The sequence below is a fragment of the Boleophthalmus pectinirostris genome, unplaced genomic scaffold (assembly GCF_026225935.1).
Source record: "Boleophthalmus pectinirostris isolate CB_2022bp ecotype Guang Dong unplaced genomic scaffold, ASM2622593v1 HiC_scaffold_4, whole genome shotgun sequence".
Classification (NCBI taxonomy): domain Eukaryota; kingdom Metazoa; phylum Chordata; class Actinopteri; order Gobiiformes; family Gobiidae; genus Boleophthalmus; species Boleophthalmus pectinirostris.
Window position 1 is genome coordinate 4,544,910 of NW_026571353.1, and position 17,675 is coordinate 4,562,584.

Consider the following 17,675-nt stretch of genomic DNA (forward strand, 5'->3'; position numbering starts at 1 on the left):
CTATTACGGTATACAGTGTTTGCTATATGATTGTTCTAAAATTAATCGGCGGATGGAGGGTGAGTGCGGTTTTGAAAATTGGATTGGTCATAACCTTGGGTGCAAATGGATAGTGGTTGAGTTTTGTGTTGTGGTTGCGGATGAAAAAATAGCCCATCCGCGCAGCTCTACTAGGGCTCTGTTTGGGAGGTGCACTTGTGGTGACAGTTGCTCTTTTTCCGCGGCGGCTCATTATAAGGTGTTACGACCGAGCTCGCTAGGGTCGGGAAGTAACAAAAAAACAAGGTGGAGAATGGAATAAATTAAGTAATGTTTAATTAACAGGGATGTAAAAGGGTAAACTAAAATACAGGCCAAATCAGGGGTGCCAAACATATGGCCCGGGGGCTGGATCCGGCCCCTCGGCTGATTTTCTTCTAAAATATTTTAATTACATTTTCTATTAAAATCTTGGTAATTTTCTGTGGTGTTTATCACAGCAGCATCTCCAGCGTCTCTGTACGTGGCCCCTCCCACCAGAGCAGCACAAATGAAGACTTGTCTCTTTCCAAACGCTCTTAAAGGACGATCGTTTTGACTGTTTGTGCAGGATTTTCCAAGAAAAATTGACTTATTCCTATTTACATACAAGTTCATGTTAAAACATTGTGTTGAAATTGTATTTTTCTTAAAGTTTCAGGTTGTTCATAATATTATAATATTTTGTAAAAGAAAGAGTTCATCAATTAAGAGATTTCTTTAATAGATTTCTCTCTGTTTCTCTGCACAAATATTTGAACTTATTGTTATTTTTGGGGTTTATATGTCATGAGTTTTCTGATCCGGTCTCTTTGAGATCAAAGTAGTGTGGCAAGACCGGCTTTGAGGGTCTAGGCTGCGGGTGCTCTTCCTCTCGTTCCGTGGCGCTGCGCTGGTGGACTATTTAAGCGCTCCCTTCTCAGTCGTTCCCCCTTTGGCTCACACGCTCTTCTGGGCCTCTCCTTCAGCTCAGGTAACTTCCATTCGTAAGTTCCATGCACGTTACATCCAAATTTCCAATCACGTCTCCTTTTAGTGCCACTGTTTGGCCGCTGCTTGGCCGGTGCTCCTCACCGCATCAGTCTCTTGCTCCTCCGAATCACAGAGCACCTAGTGTGCGCTTTCATCTCCGCTGACAAGGTAATGCACGCCCGATACTCCTCCACGCCCAAACTCTTACCGGTGTCTCTCTTTAGCTCCACGGGTGAGCCGAGTGAGTCCCGAGTGCGCTTGGCTGTGCGAGGCGTGTCCCTTCAACCGCGGCGGCAGGTAACCAAAATCCTACTATAACGTGCTACCTGTACCAAACAACTCTTTAAATTGTATGTTTATAGCTTGTGCCGGTCCATGTTGTTTGGACCAGGTCTGGAACCAGTAATTCTGTGTAAAGTTACCTTTGATTCAGCCTGGGATTGCGCACTGTCACTTCCAACCACGGTATGTGTTTAGCCCAGAATCTTGTACTGCAGCCTCAGATTTTAATCCCAGCAATTCATTTTCTAGGTGTCAGCGTGGGCCTGCAGCGGCGTGAGCACACCGCCTCTGCTGTTTTTGTTTTGTTTGTCGTTTCTGGTTTTGGGGTTTCATTCTTTGTTTTGTTTGAACATCTTGCACCTGTTTCTCCCACTGTAGTGTTTTCCTGGTTTGCCCATTTTTATGGATGTAGCTACTTTTAAACAACCTAAATCTGTGTTTTAAAACAGAGAAAATAAAGATTGTGTAAATGATGGGACCTGGCTCTCTCCCTCACTTTGATATGCTTACCTGTGTGCCTTACATTTACTCTATTTCCCCAAACTAGATTGAGGTGGCGTTGTTGCAACAATTTATCATAAAATTTTACATTCCCAAGTGTTAACCCTCATGTCGCCACAGTAGGTTGAATACGGCCCCCGGACCAAAATGAGTTTGACACCGCTGGGCTAAAATATATAAACTATATAAATCTAAACTAAGAAATTAAATAATAGGATTAACATAATAAGTTTTGTGTCAAGAAAAACAGGTCATACAGGTTTATACAAAAATGAGTGATTAAACTAAGGGGGACACAAAACTAAATCACAAATGTCCCGAAGTAAAAGCACATAAACCCACAAACAGGATCGCCAAAACCAAAAGGCACAAAACAGAACAAAACTAAACAATGTACTAGTCCAAAAGGAGTGACTGACACAAAAGAGACACACTGAAACAAACTATGGCAGACTGGACAGACCAGCAGCCCCCAACAGGTGTGGAGCATCAACTTAAATAGAGAGTTTGGAAAAATATCAGAATACATTTAAATTTTTGTTTATTAAAATAAAATGGCAAGTAATGGTAGAGAGTATTTTGTCCTCCCCAAATATTGGTTGTGACATGTCCCCACCATCCGTCCATCCATTTTCTTCTGCTTATCTGGGGCCGGGTGATCCGGTACACTTCCCATGGGAGGTGGCCAGGAGGCATCCGGAACAGATGCCCGAGCCACCTCAACTGGCTCCTCTCCACGTGGAGGAGCAGCGACTCTACTCCAAGCTCCTCACCCTATCTCTAAGGGAGCACCCAGCCACCCTGCAGAGGAAACTCATTTCAAACACTTGTATCCATGATCTTGTCCTTTCGGTCACTACCCAGAGCTCATGACCATAGGTGAGGGGAGGAACATAGACTGACAGTAAATTGAGAGCTGAGCTGAAACCACAACGGTCCGATACAGCGACCGCATCACTGCAGACGCTGCACCGATCCGCCTGTCAATCTCACTCTCCGTCCTCCCCTCACTCGTGAACAAGACCCCGAGATACTTGAACTCCTCCACTTGAGGCAAAGACTCTCCACCCACCCGAAGAGGGCAAGACACCTTTTTGTGGTCAAGAACCATGGCCTCAGACTTGGAAGAGCTGCTCCTCATCCCAGCAGCTTCACACTCGGCTGCAAACCGCCCCAGTGCACATTGCAGGTCTTGGCCTGATGAAGCCAACAGGACAACATCGTCTGCAAACAGCAGAGATGAAATCCTGTGGTCCCCAAACCCCTGACTGCGCCTAGAAATTCTGTCCATAAAAACAATGAACAGAACCGGTGACAAAGGGCAGCCCTGGCGGAGTCCAACATGCACCGGGAACAGGTCTGACTTACTGCCGGCAATGAACACAGCTCCTGCTCCGGTCATACAGGGACCGGACAGCCCTTAGCAAAGGGCCCCGGACCCCATACTCCCAGAGCACCCCCCACAGGACACCACGAGGGACACGGTCGAATGCCTTCTCCAGATCCACAAAACACATGTGGACTGGTTGGGCAAACTCCCATGAACCTCGAGCACCTGATGGAGAGTGTAGAGCTGGTCCAGTGTTCCACGGCCAGGACGAAAACCACACTGCTCCTCCTGGATCTGAGGTGTCCCCAATGTCCCTGTGCAAACATACACCCTTGCAAACACAGGTGGTTTTAGAGTTCAAAAATACCTCAAAAAACAGACATCCTGACTGTGAGCGGGCTCGCTTCTCCACAGATCTGACCTGTAACTTGGTATGGTTTGGTCTCAATGAAGAGAGAAAGTTTAACACCATACTGTGAAGCATCCCAGACAAATCAAAAACATCTCCATGAAGAAAAGAGTTTGATGGACCCTCCACCGGAAACGTTACACAATGCACCTTTAAGTAATGCTAAAGCCACACCACAAGAGCGTACTCCAATGTAAACACAGCTGAGCATGTTGCAAAACGTGTCAGGTGATACTTCGCAGCTGACGTCAACAACATTCCCTGGGGGTGTGATTCTAACTGTAAGCACTAATCTGTCTGAGCCTTTGTTAGACTTTAATCCCAGTTTTGTTTTAACACTATCTGCACACTCATTTTGATCACGCACTTCTCAAAATCTTTATTTATTTATGTTTATTAAGGACATCACAATCGCATTAGACAAGCCAGATGCATTGCTTTGAGTGTTTTAGCACAAGTGCTAGTTTTCAACACCTGTCCATATAAAAATATAAACTACATGCATAAAAACAGAAAGTACAAGACACATAAATTACATACAGATAAAATATATACAGTAGATTTTAGTGGATGCAGTTTTGACTGGAAACATACAATAACTTTAATTTCCTTTTAAATTTGTTGTAGTTGGTTTCCAATTTTAAATGAGCTGTTAAACCGTTCCACAGACTAGGCCCTTTAAAAGAGAACGAGGACTGACCAAGAGTCGTCCTGTACCTAGGAACAATCTGTTATTTAGATCCATTTTGTCTTTTGGAGGAGTTTTCAGACCATCTTAAAACTTTTTTGTCAGTGTTAACTCATGTGTGCATTGTATCACCATGGAAACTGCTGAATATTCTGCCGTACACGTAAATACAGAATGAAAATGTGTTGTTTAAATCCATTTTGTGCCCAGTTTTTCTTGAGTTTTCCAGACAATCTTAATTTTTTTTTGTCAGTTGAGCTCATTTGGGTCCGGGACCTTTTTTCTGTAATTTTACATTCCTGTGTTAGAGCAAAAAGCAGTGTATTACAGTCATTTGATCATTTTGTAACGTGTTACTCCCAACACAGGAGATTCCGTTACAGTTACTGTTTCAGTGAGTGGTAATTAGATTACAGTTACTTTGTTTAAATAAATGGATTACATGGTTTTCACATTTTGGGCTAAACCAGGACTAAACCAGGTCTAAACCAGGTCTAAACCAGGTCTAAACCAGGTCTAAAAGCAGGATTAAACCAGGACTAAACCAGGTCTAAAAGCAGGATTGAACCAGGTCTAAATCAGGTCTAATTCAGGTCTAAGAGCAGGACTAAACCAGGACTAAACCAGGACTAAAAGCAGGACTAAACCAGGACTAAACCAGGACTAAACCAGGTCTAAAAGCAGGATTAAACCAGGACTAAATCAGGTCTAAACCAGGATTAAACCAGGACTAAACAATATGACACTACCAGTAGTGTGGACATAATTGAAGGCAGCAGTGATCTCATAAAAATCATTTCTCTATCAATAATATTTTTAATTTGATTAAGGAAAGACTAGACTTTTTATTTTCTTTTAACAGATAAAACATCTTATGTTCAGATCTTCATCTTTCCTTCTCTACAGTAAACAAAAGTCTGTTCATGGAGACTTGGGCTCAACAGACAATTTGAAGAGAACAAACAAGAGTTTTCAGGATGTGGTTGTTACATTCATGTAGTTTTAAAAAACATGACAATATCAAGTAATCCAAAGTATTCAGATTACATTACTCACTTTAAGTAATTTAATGGATTACGTTACAAACTACATTTTAGGGGATGTAATCTGTAATCTGTAGGGGAATACATTTTAAAAGTCACCTTCCCAACACAGGCTTCATCCTGCTTGTTTCTATGGAAATGCTGTTCCTTTAGCTACAATTTCCCCCAATATCCCATAAAAAAAATCCATGGAAGACTGTACCTCAAAATAAATGAAAAGTTAATTTGTACAATACACATTCTATTGTATCTACAACATCTATATATCTGTAGAAATATGTCTCGATACGATATATTTCAAATCGATTCAATACGGTTCAATGTCTAAATCATGGCTGTGACACTAAAATATTTAGTTAAACCACGTCTTGTGCAAAGTTCACATGAAACACAAGCAATTTAATCATCAAAACAGTGAAAATGTGTTGCATAAATGAGTTTTCTTCCTCTAAACAAGCAACAAAACTGTAACTGTAACAAAATCATTGAGTAAAATATACCAAAAAATACTCTTGGTGATATATCGATACAGCAGCTCACGATATCAATACTGTTTCATCACATTAAACAATACGATATATCGATATTTTTGCACAGCCCTAATGGAAACTGCAGAATATTCTGTCATTCATGTACATGTAGAGTGAAAATGTGCTGTTTTGAGTTCCAGAAATTTTGTGTTTTTTGTATTTTTTTTGTTTTCCAGAAAAAACTTAAAACTTTTTTAACAATTTTACATTTATTTTTTTGAAAAGGAGCAGTTTATTCATTAAAGATATAACTAGTGTGACCAGTGTCCTAACCAATATACGGGACATACAAGGTAAATGAAAAGGATCGAAATTGAGCGATTTAGACTTAGACTAGTTTTTCGGTTTGCGTTTGTTAAAACCCTGACACACGCACTGGACACTGGAAGGTGGTGCTGTTGACATTAGCACTGTGCAAAACATTGGCCTCTCACGGTACAGAAAATGGGGAATTTCTTGTACAAATCATTGTTAAATGCGTATTTGTGCTTCAGCATGTTGCAGACTGACAGACTGACTGTTTGTGTCTGCTCGCTCCTTCTGAGTTACAGAGATGCGAGAGACGCCCAGTTTAATGGCCCAATGAAAGATCATGAAAACCTGAACATTTGCATCACTTATTAAAAAAAAAAAAAAAAAAAAAAAAAAAAAAAAGACCCAGACGGCCAGGACAGAATGTGAAAAACGGACATGTCTGGAGAAAAACGGACGTTTGGTCACCCTAACTTAGACAAACTTGACTGATCCACAAGGGAAATGATTTGGACAAAGTAGCTCACACATCGAAATGTTAAAATAAATTCATTCATTCCTAAAAGTCATCTTATGTTCTCTGCTTCCTTGTCCAGACACATTACCACTGATCGTTACTTTACTTTAAAACATTTCAAATCAACATATTTCATTTCAGTCACAAATATGAATCAATTACAAACAGAAGTCTTCACTTTTATGCACAACAGCTTAGTTTTTAGTGTCTTTGCTATAGGGTATGCTTTGTGTCACCATGGACATTTCTCAACATACATCTAGAACAGCCCCAGCGCGAGGTCATTGCAAAGGATCAATAGGCTTCACGGTGGTTGGAGATTAAGTTTTGCTTTGCTTTTGTTCAGCAGCTAGAATTTCTACACTGATATTCACATTCATAACACACATTCACCACGACAGGGAGACAACGCTGGGCGAATTACACCAGGATCTGCTGATGGATCATGGACGCCTGGACTAAGGATCAGTCTCAAGTGTCGTCCGTTTGTTTCACTTAATGCTAATTATAGGCGAGTTTCAGCTGACATTATTGTTATTAAAAGCCCGCGTTGCATGTTGGGAAATATTTTGGTCAGAGGCAAGAAACAGGATAGCATAACCTCGCGTATTTATCCCCGATAATGGTAAATTCCTGCTGCATTATCGGATGCACAAATAGAAGCACGGAAGAAGGAAAATGTCTTTTTCGTATTCTGAGTGAAAAGAACCACTAACGGTGAATTAAACGACTTTCAAACATTCACAGAGCAAACGTAGAAGATCCTAACAAACCGTGGACTCCAACAAGTTCAACAACACATCGAGACTCTTGGAGGTTTTCATCTTTTCTGCTGTGAATGGCCCAGGAGTTTCCACCAAGTCATTGTGGATATCACCCAAGTGAATATTTGTCCATTTAGTTGGAGATTCTGACCAGAAATTTGGTTTGGTCCACCTTTTGTAGGGGTTAAAAAGGGTGATTTGGCGTCCGTCAATGCTTATGACCAATTTCTGGTCAAATGGATTGATAAGGGTGGATAAATAACCGGGATCAATACCCTTTACGTGCTTTCTCGCTCCGTCCGTCATGTTGAATTAGTGTTTCTTGCCGCCGACCAAAATACTTCCCAGCATGCAACACGCACACTTTTGTCAACAATGAAACTCGCCTATAATCCAGTGCAATTTATGTATGAAAATAGACGAGAAAATTCAACATTATTGATACTGTGCCTTATAATCCTGTGCGCCTTATAGACGGAAAAATAGGGTACATTAAATGAATGAAAAGGCTTCATGGCGGTTGGAGTTGAAGTTTATTTTTTGCTTTTGTTCAGCAGCTAGAATTTCTACACTGATATTCACATTCATAACACACATTCACCACGACAGGGAGACAACGCTGGGCGAATTACACCAGGATCTGCTGATGGATCATGGACGCCTGGACTAAGGATCAGTCTCAAGTGTCGTCCGTTTGTTTCACTTAATGCTCCTTATAATCCAGTGCAACTTATGTATGAAAACAGACGAGAAAATTCAACATTATTGATACTGTGCCTTACAATCCTGTGCACCTTATAAACCGAAAAAATAGGGTACATGCCGCCTCGTCCCTTTTCCAGACACATTAACACTGATCGTTACTTTAAAACATTTCAAATCAACATATTTCATTTCAGTCACAAATATGAATCAATTACAAACAGAAGTCTTCACTTTTATGCACAACAGCTTAGTTTTTAGTGTGTTTGTTATAGTGAGTGCTTTGTGTCACCATGGAAATTGCTGAACATTCTGCCACGCACATACATCTAGAACAGCCCCAGCGCGAGGTCATCAGTGTTTGAAGTAACGCGTTATAAAAGTAACGAATTACAGTAATGCATAGCTTTTTGCTGTAACGCAGTAATGTGGCATTACAGGGGGAAAAATAGTCATTTTAACCTGGATTGAAGTGGTGGGTTTTCCTTCGTACAAATTCGCTAAAATCACTGCGATATCAGCAGCGGTGAAACGCCATAGACACGGCCACGTAGACTGTCAGTTAACCGAAAGGACCGACGCTAGACGCTGGTTTAGACCTGGTCAGTTCTGGTTTAGACCTGGTTTACAGTCGTCCGAAGTGCTGTATGTTTGCAAGTTTTCTCCCTGACAAAATCCACAGCGTCGACGAAACTTTCTGCACCGACAAAGGCTCCTGCGCTCACACCCAAAAGACAGAGGAAGATGTAACCATCGCACAAAAAGTTGGACTTCTGGACACGCTGAAGAAGGTAGAAGTTACACACTGTAGCAGAGTCCTGCACCGGGTCAGGTGCCCACAAACAGTTGCTGAAATCAGAACCGCGAGCCCCCGCAGCAGGGTGTCCATAAAGTGCGAGTGGGCGACAGCCGCTCTTACCTCCGTGAGGTACGGAGCAGAGCCGCTCCTTTCTACTGCGGTCTCCTAGTACAGTTCCGGTTTAGTCCTGGTTTAGTTCTGGTTTAGACCTGTTTTAGTCCTAGTTCAGTCCTGGTTTAGGTTTAGTCCCTCTTCAGTCCTGGAATCCCAGTCCTAGTCCTGTTAGTCCTGTTATAGTCCTGGTTCAGTCCTGTTAGTCCTGGTTAGTCTATAGTCCTTCAGTCCTGTTTAGTCCTGGTTTAGTCCTGGTTCAGTCCTGGTTCAGTCCATATATGGCGCAAAAGTTCAGCATTTTCACAGTTATTTTGGTGAGAGTAACTTAAAGTAATGCAATAGTAATGTAATGCCTTCCATTTTAAATGCAGTAATATTGTAATGTAACAAACGACTTTGAAATGACAGTAATTAGTAATAAATAACGCATTACAGTTTTAAAGTCACTTGCCCAACAGTGGAGGTCATTGCAAAGTATCAATAGGTTTCACGGTGGTTGGAGTTGAAGTTTTCTTTTGCTTTTGTTCAGCGGTTAGGATCTCTACAGTGACACCTACATGGCAGAAGCTGGTACTGCACTCAGACGTTTTGTGACCGGGCTTCCTCTGCTCTACACAACAACGACATCTCCCTCGTCATGATCTAAATCAGGTTGTACAGAGATTGCAATACCAAACATGTTGACATCTCATTCATTCCAGTTCGTGTTGAGACCAGCTTTTGTTCTGATTCACGTGACACAGATTAAGTAGAGGAGGGTGGTTCAGCAGGTGCAGCAGGCTGTGGGTTAAATTCCCTGTGCGCAGAGATCTGTCACAGCTGGACGATGTCTGGAGGACGAGTGCTTTTGTGGACACTGATCCTGAACGGGCTGCACGTCTCAGGTGAGTGAAATAGACTCTAGAAAATATTTGAGTGTTGAAAAATGTTATTTATTTGCTACAACAACCAAGATTTTTATAGTTTTGTGGTATGTCTGATTTGGTTCAAGATGTGTGCATTAAGAAAATATATTTTGAAAGTGTCAAATAATGTAAATCCAAACTATGTATATATATATTTTTTAGTTTATATGGACACAGTTATCAAATGTAATATATGTATTTTACTTCACAGATAAATGATATGTTTTTTATAATAGGAGAGGAGAGTACTGTTAACTGACAACTCTCAAGTTTGTGTAACTTTTCCAGTGGAGGGTTCGTCAGATGTGCTTTGTCAGGGATGTTCTTCAGTATGACATTTCTATCTTTCTATCTTCATGGAGACTGAACCAGACCAAGTTACAGGTCAGATCTGTGGAGAGGCGACCCGCTCACAGTCAGAATGTCTGTTTTTCTAGGTTTTTTTGAGCTATAAAACCACATGTAATTGAATAAATGTAAAGTAGAGCTGTTTAATGTCACTGTGGAACATTCCAGGCAGAGCAATGATACATCCATAAAAACAAAAGTTGCATAGTGCACCTTTAAACCATCTTTTTTTCATAGAGACAGATGTAATTTTGTGCTGAAGTTGTGAATTTTGCAGGTTTTCATGTTTATGTTGAGACGTTCACTTCAGCAGATGTTGCGAATCATAAACCAGGTTCTAACACGTAGAACGTCTGACAGAGCCATAGATTTCTTATCTGGTCTCCTTGTCAGTGCGAAACCATGGGTTTGTTACACTGTTGAGACATCACATTAAAAAAAAAAAAAAAAGAACAGTCAGCAGTTTTTGGGGAAACAAATAAAAAATCTTACATCACAAATATTTTGTGGTGTTATAATAGTACTGTTCACTGCCCTTATCTTTATAATTAATTTATTTATTTACATTTTAGGTAAACTTGCATGCTTTGTGTTCACAAACTGCCAAAATAATGATTTAAAGTACTACGTGAACCTATCACACTGTCTGCAGTTTTAAGCTGCAGTTCTACTGTCTCAGCTGCTGCACTTCTACTACCAACTAGGATGACCAGACGTCCCCAAAAAGTTCCTGGACAGTCCTCGAAACCCGGAATCCCAGCTGCAGCCCTAAATGTCCCAAAAATGACACTCACACAGAATACTGAGAAGTTATTTTCTGCTAAACATTAAAAAGTGTTAGAGAGTGAGAGAGAGTCGAGTGCACTCAGCCCCTGACGGCTTTTAAGTAGCTGAGTTCAACCCCGGCTACAATCGATCTATTTTATTTATTTATTTATTTATTTCTACAGTTAAGCGTGAATCTGCACTGACAATAATAATCTACTTTTCATTCACTGGACATGGCTGGTGAACAAGAACCCCAACACACAGCTAAAAAACAAAAGCATCAGTGCAGGTACCAGGAGGAGAGGGTGGGGAAGGACCTGTGCATTATCAAAGCTCTAAGCGATGAAATGAAACCATTCTGTAGCTCGGGAGCCACTAGTAGCTCTGCACCCCCTTCCAAGTCACTCGCCAAGGGATTTCTGAATTATATGCATTGTGATGAGTAACAATTTTTTTATTAATTAAATCACTATTACCACTGTAAATGTATAATTTTGATGCCTAACTTTGTGCACTAGAGATGTAACAATAACTGAAATATTGTGCTATCGTCAGTGTTGGGGAGTAACAGATTACATGTACCCGAGTTACGTAATCAGAGTACAAATTATGAGTAACTGTATTCAGTTACAGTTACTGTTTCAGTGAGTGGTAATTGGATTGCAGTTACTTTGTTGAAATAAATGGATCACACTACGGGATTTTCCAGTTTTTACATTTTGGGCTATATCCCTTTTTTTCCCCTTTTTTTTTCTTCATAATTGCACTCATTGTCGGACACTGAACCAGGTCTAAAACCAGGTCTAAACCAGGTTTAAAACAGGTCTAAAACAGTTCAAAAACAGATCTAAACCACGACTAAACCAGGACTAAACCAGGACTAAACCAGGATTTAGCAGGACTGAACCATGCCGCATGGACCATGTCTCCTCCTCTTCTATCAGTAATGTTTTTTAATTTGGTTCAGTAAAGTCTGGACTTTTTATTTTCTTTTAGCAGACAAAACATTTTATGTGAAGATTTCCTCATCTTTGCTTCTCTACAGCAAACCAAGTAATCCAAAGTATTCAGATTACATTACTCACTTTAAGTAACTTAATGGATTCCATTACAAACTACATTTTGGGGTATGTAATCTGTAATCTGTAGGGGAATACATTTTAAAAGTCACCTTCCCAACACTGTATATCGTATCGTCTAAGTTCTCACAATAATATCGTGGGCCACAGAATATATCAAATTACAAGTCTCTTTGCTTAAATGAAGAGTTATGCAGCAATAGCTTAAAAAAAAGACAGAGGGAACTACACAGACCATGATCCTTTGCTCCATTTCACTGTAAACTACAAGAAAAAATAACATTTCTAAGCACTTTTGAGTTTTAGTTCTTTGGATTAAGTCTTGTCATGACATTTTAAGAGGAAAAAGCAACATATTAATAGTTTCGTTTGTTACCCTCCACAAAATTTCACAATAAATATCGGACCATCATTTGATATTGTTACATCCCTAATCATGAGCCTCTCCAACATATCATGAACTTTCCCTCGATATCGCAGTAAATATCGTACCGTGAGGTTCATACCATGGCAATATCGTATCGTGAGACTTGGATATCGTTACACCCTTATTGTGCACTAATAAATGGTTTAAGATTTATATTGTGGTCTGGTCAAAATGGTAACGGAGGGAAACAGGGGCAGATTTTTGACATTCAAATGTCACTTCCATATCCTTAACAAACTGGTTTGAATATTTGCTTCATATAGTTTTCTACCATATGGTACAAGATTAGGTTGAAAAACCTCTGACTTTTTGACTCATGAGATTTTTTATTAAGAAAGGTCATGGGAGGGAAAAGTAACGGAGGGAAAATTGTTCAACAAGTAGAAGGTGCAGGATTTTACATCATTTGTCGACTTTTTTTCTTCCAAATATTTTAATATTACTTCAAAATGAAACTAAACTATTTCGATTAAATATGTCAGTCCTTCCAAGCAAATTTTTATAATTTTAAATTTTTTATTATTATTTTTTTTTAATCCTGTACCTTCATCAACAGTTCAAAGATCAAATAACACAAGATATGATGAAATACATCCATTTATTTGACATGATTTGCAGGTCTTTGAAATTTGGGAAATAATTTTTGTTCCATGTTTCATACATGGTCTGTTTAAAACATATGGAACTTTAGAACCAAAAATGGTACAGAAAAAAGGTCAACAGTTTCATAAACTAGAGTACATATGTATCTGTTCAATACATTTTTATATCAGATGCATTCACTTGAATTTTTAATCTGCTGTTTACTTCTGCCCATACTTAGTTTCTTGCACCTGCTAAAATGAGTAGCTCTAGTGTATTTGTTTTGTAAAGGTAGGTCACTGGAGGAAAAACCCTGCTGTAAAGTGTGTAGAAAAGAGTTTGTCTATGTACAGTACATTAGTGAGTCAGCATTGATCATTCCATATGACATACAGAGAGTCCAAAGTGTCGCAAGTGTCTACCAGGAAATAGACACTTGGTAACAACAGTGACCGGTTGGGGTTTTCCTTTGTTTACTGTAGCATTTAGTCGTACGTGTCTGTATCATGTATTAAGCCTGTAAACAGAAACTAACCGCTGGTCTCACGAAGGCGGTTCGGATGTCTATTTGTTTGTTATTTGTTTACAGTAATCATGTGACTCAAGATTTTCCATAAGTGACCTCACTATGAAGTCATATTGAAAACATAACCACAATACACAGATCAACAAATACTGCATCCATCTTGCATAATTTACTCACTCATACTTAGTGGTGAAATACAAGTGTAGCCACAGCTGCCCTGGGGCTGAATCACAAAGATGAGGCTGCAGGTTTGCCGTCGAACCGCACAAAGTCACATACGCATTCATACTTAGACAAGGTGGTTGAAGTGTCTTGCCCAAGGACACAACATGGCACTACAACCTTCTAAACCACCAATTGAAATATAGTAAGTGATCACATTTTTATACAACGCTTTTCCACCTTCAAGGCAATAAGGAGCCACTCACCCCTTCACACACACACACATTCACACAGCAGTGTACACAGACACTGGGAGCGAGGTGGGTTAAGTGTCTTGCCCAAGGACACAATGGCAGCATTTATCTGTGGGAGCTGGAATCACACCAGCCGATCTGACCAATGATGTTTATGGTTGAGCGGGATTCAGTGGACAAACGCTTTACCAACTGAGCTGCTGTCGCCCAAATTAAGCCACAGTATGTAACATTTTGGCCATAATAGACCTAAATACAAGCATGTTTTTGTTTGTTTTTTTCATTATGGTTGTGTTTACTGATCTGAAAAACATAAAAACATGCACGCTTACTGTGTGTGGGCTTGTTTCCATGGAAACTACACCAGCGTTGTTTCACTGGTTTCCTGTTTTAAGATTTTATTATTTGTTTTTAAAGCTTTGAATGGACTGGCCCAACAGTACTTCTCGGACCTCATCCAGATTTACACCCCTGCACGCTCTGAGGTCCGAGGGCCAGCTCCAGCTCGTGTGGAGCCTAAAACAAGACTTAAAACCAGGGGGGACAGGGTTTTCTCTGTGACCGGCCCCAAACTCTGGAACACTCTTCCTCCCACGTCCCAACAGCCTCACAGTGGAGAGTTTGAAGTTTCATCTTATGACCCACTTTTACTCTCTGGCTTTTGAGTTGTGTGCTCCTCTTTGCCTTTTATTAATTTTATCATTTATTTATTTATTGTTTTTATCTATTATATTTTATTTATTTATTTATTGATTGTTAACAGATTTTTTATTATTATTCGTGTATCTATTGATTCTATTAGTTTCTTTTGTTTGGAACATAATTCTGCAGACTTTTTTGAGTTAAATGTTTTACATTGCTATGTGAAGCACTTTGGAAGTCTTGTTTATAAAATGTGCTATCCAAATAAAGTTGGATTGGAAATGTTGTTCCTCTTTTGGCTATAATCTTCTAGCCAGGCTGACTCCACCTAGTGCCTCTGCTCAATTTCATTTCTCTCCAGCAACTAGATCAGGAATCAGAATACTCTAGACTGTTTGCAAGAACCCTGGAAGTGCGTGTCCGGGCACCAGCCAATCAGCAAACAACCATATATTCAGTAGAGCCCGACCGATAAATCGGTTGGCCTATATTATCGGCCGATATGCTTGCTGATAGGGGCCGATATTTCACGTGGGCATGTCATACCTCGTTAAAAAGTTTAGACTCTCTACATTATGTTCATTTAATCCAATTTAACAGACAGATAAATGTCCTAATATGTGGCTCCGCATCAGTATTTATCTACGGAGTCATTTGTCAGTGTGTGTGTCCGTACTGTCCCTGAACACACCACAGAGTCATGTGTGTTTGTTTACACCTGCAGACATAGTTCCATGTGCAACACTGAGATTATTTTCTTTTTACGGACAATCGGTTTGAGTCTGGATTAAAAGGACTTTTATTAGTTCAGACTTGTGATGTGGGAGGAGCCTGTGTGAGCGCTGAGTGTTGGAAATACATCAACTTTGAAGCTAGTTTTGTTTCGTTTTGATAGGTTAGCTATTAGCTGCTGTAGCTCCCCCACATAAATAATCTGTTTTCTATTGGTCTATTGTAAAGTGATTATATTGGCCGTATATTTGTTACTGGACCTGCATTGATATGTAAATGAGCTGTGAATACTTGCGCATATAATTAATTACCGCGGCGCGCAGCATTTACGTCTAAAGGCTAATAGCGATAGTTTATTTACTCTCTAGTAGTGATGGGTCGGTCATGAACGAAGCGGCTCTTAGAGTCGGCTCTGTGAAGTGAATGACGGGAGCCTGATCCTTATTGGGAGTCGTGTTTTCTCTTTCTCTCACTTTTTTCTCTTATCACGCCGCGTGCAGACTCGTGGTAGTTTGACAGCACCAGCGGCTAAAAACGAAACTTTCAAAAATCTGCGTGTGCATAGGAGAGAAAAAAAGTACATATATATATTCAGCATAAAATAAATAAACCAGGACTAATCTTGGGGTCGAGAGGGAGAGAGATAGAGACCGAGTCCGGACACTCAGTCCTGGTTCAGTTCTGGTTTGGTCCTGTTTTACACATGGTTTAGATCTGTTTTAATCCTGGTTTAGTCCTGCTTTAGACCTGCCTTAGACCTGCTTTAGTCCTATGACATATCATGTAAAGAGACAGAATAACAATAAATGTTGCCTAAATAAACCCAGTTTAAAATCCACCAGAGCCAAACCTAAGGTTTTTTTTTAATAATTCAAGACTTACAGTGAATTTTTACATCACTAAATATATCGGTGATTATATCAGCTATCAGCAGCTCCAACTCCCATTATATCGGTATAATATCGGCAACAACAAAATCCATATCGGTCGGGCTCTAATATTCAGTATTGGCAACGATTCCCGAGATCGAGGATTTAAAGCCTGAACAAAGAGAATGTTTGGTGAATTTTATCAAGGAGAAAGACGTTATTGTCCTTCTTCCTGCGGGATTTGGGAAAAGCTTAATATACCAGTTAGCCCCGTTAGTGGAGCATTACGTATGTCACGACCAAATAGCAGCGATTGGTTAAGTAAAAAAAGTACCCGCCTACTGTCGAGTGAACGAATCCTAATGCTGCGAGGTCGGCTGATGAATCAGGCTAATCATTTTCCACAGTATGGTATAAAAGTATCTATCTCTGTGGAGAATGTTCTGAAGTATGGATTTAACTTTTTATTTCCATGAAATCATTCAAGTAACATGTCATATCCACAAAGTTACATACTGTACCTTGAAATGCATCACATAAAAAAGCACCTTCATAATATTATAATATGTATGTTATTGTCCACAGTGAGCCATGGTCTAAGGCTGAACGTGGAGCAGGACTATGAGGTGGTGCGGCCGCTCAGACTTCACACAGTCAACAAGAGAGACGCAGAGGTGACACTGTGAACATCCATCAATGCAATGACAAATAAATGACATTTTATCAGACGCTGTGTTTGTGCTCCTCAGACCCACAGACCACACAGGGTTAAATACGCTGTGACGGTGAGAGGACAACCACTGGAGCTGCACCTGGAGAGGAACACGTGAGTTACTGCTCTACTTAACAGATCGTGTATTTGGTAACACTTTATAATAACTACACCTTATTTAGCCTTAATAAAGCATGAAGAAAGACTTAATTAATAATAATTCACGCTTAGTAACTACCTGAATTACTACCTGAATTAGCACTTAACTTGCACTTAATTCACCTGTGCTGTAAATAGTTACTCAATACTTCTTAATTACTCATGAACTAACCATTTGCATGTTTACAAATGTATATTTAAGTACACATTTGAGCATTTATTAATGATTAGTAAGCTATGAGAGAATGATTTACTAATAATACAATACAATGATAATTCAGGCAGCTGTTAACTGTTAGTTAAGTCTTTCTGAGAACTTTTCTAAAGTGAAGACTAATTATGTTTATTAAGCATTTGTTAAGGTTAGGGGTGGGCGATATATTGATATTTTAAATATATAGTTTTTAAACTTGATTTTGTTCGCTCGTGTCTCCTTCACTCGTCACTGTCGCCGTGAACGCCGACAGTTGGTGCCAGTGAAAAGCTTCAAGCACCACGAACCTTTTCCACCATTTACAGACAAAACCATCAGCAGCACATCCTCATATTCCACCGAGTCGCGTCCTTTAGCCCGAAAGAAGCTGAACGA

The 17,675-nt window shown here is 39.9% G+C and overlaps 1 protein-coding gene across 1 annotated transcript in view; it reads left to right on the top strand.

Annotated features, from left to right (window-relative positions):
• Nucleotides 1–9,692: 9,692 nt before the first annotated feature.
• Nucleotides 9,693–17,675, top strand: part of LOC110163219 (disintegrin and metalloproteinase domain-containing protein 28-like) — a 65,241-nt gene continuing 57,258 nt past the window's right edge. The window contains exons 1-3 of the mRNA XM_055162152.1: nt 9,693–9,805; nt 16,801–16,889; nt 16,965–17,041. Coding sequence (XP_055018127.1) covers nt 9,748–9,805; nt 16,801–16,889; nt 16,965–17,041 — 224 coding nt within the window. The 5' untranslated portion in view covers nt 9,693–9,747. The remainder of the gene's footprint in view (nt 9,806–16,800; nt 16,890–16,964; nt 17,042–17,675) is intronic.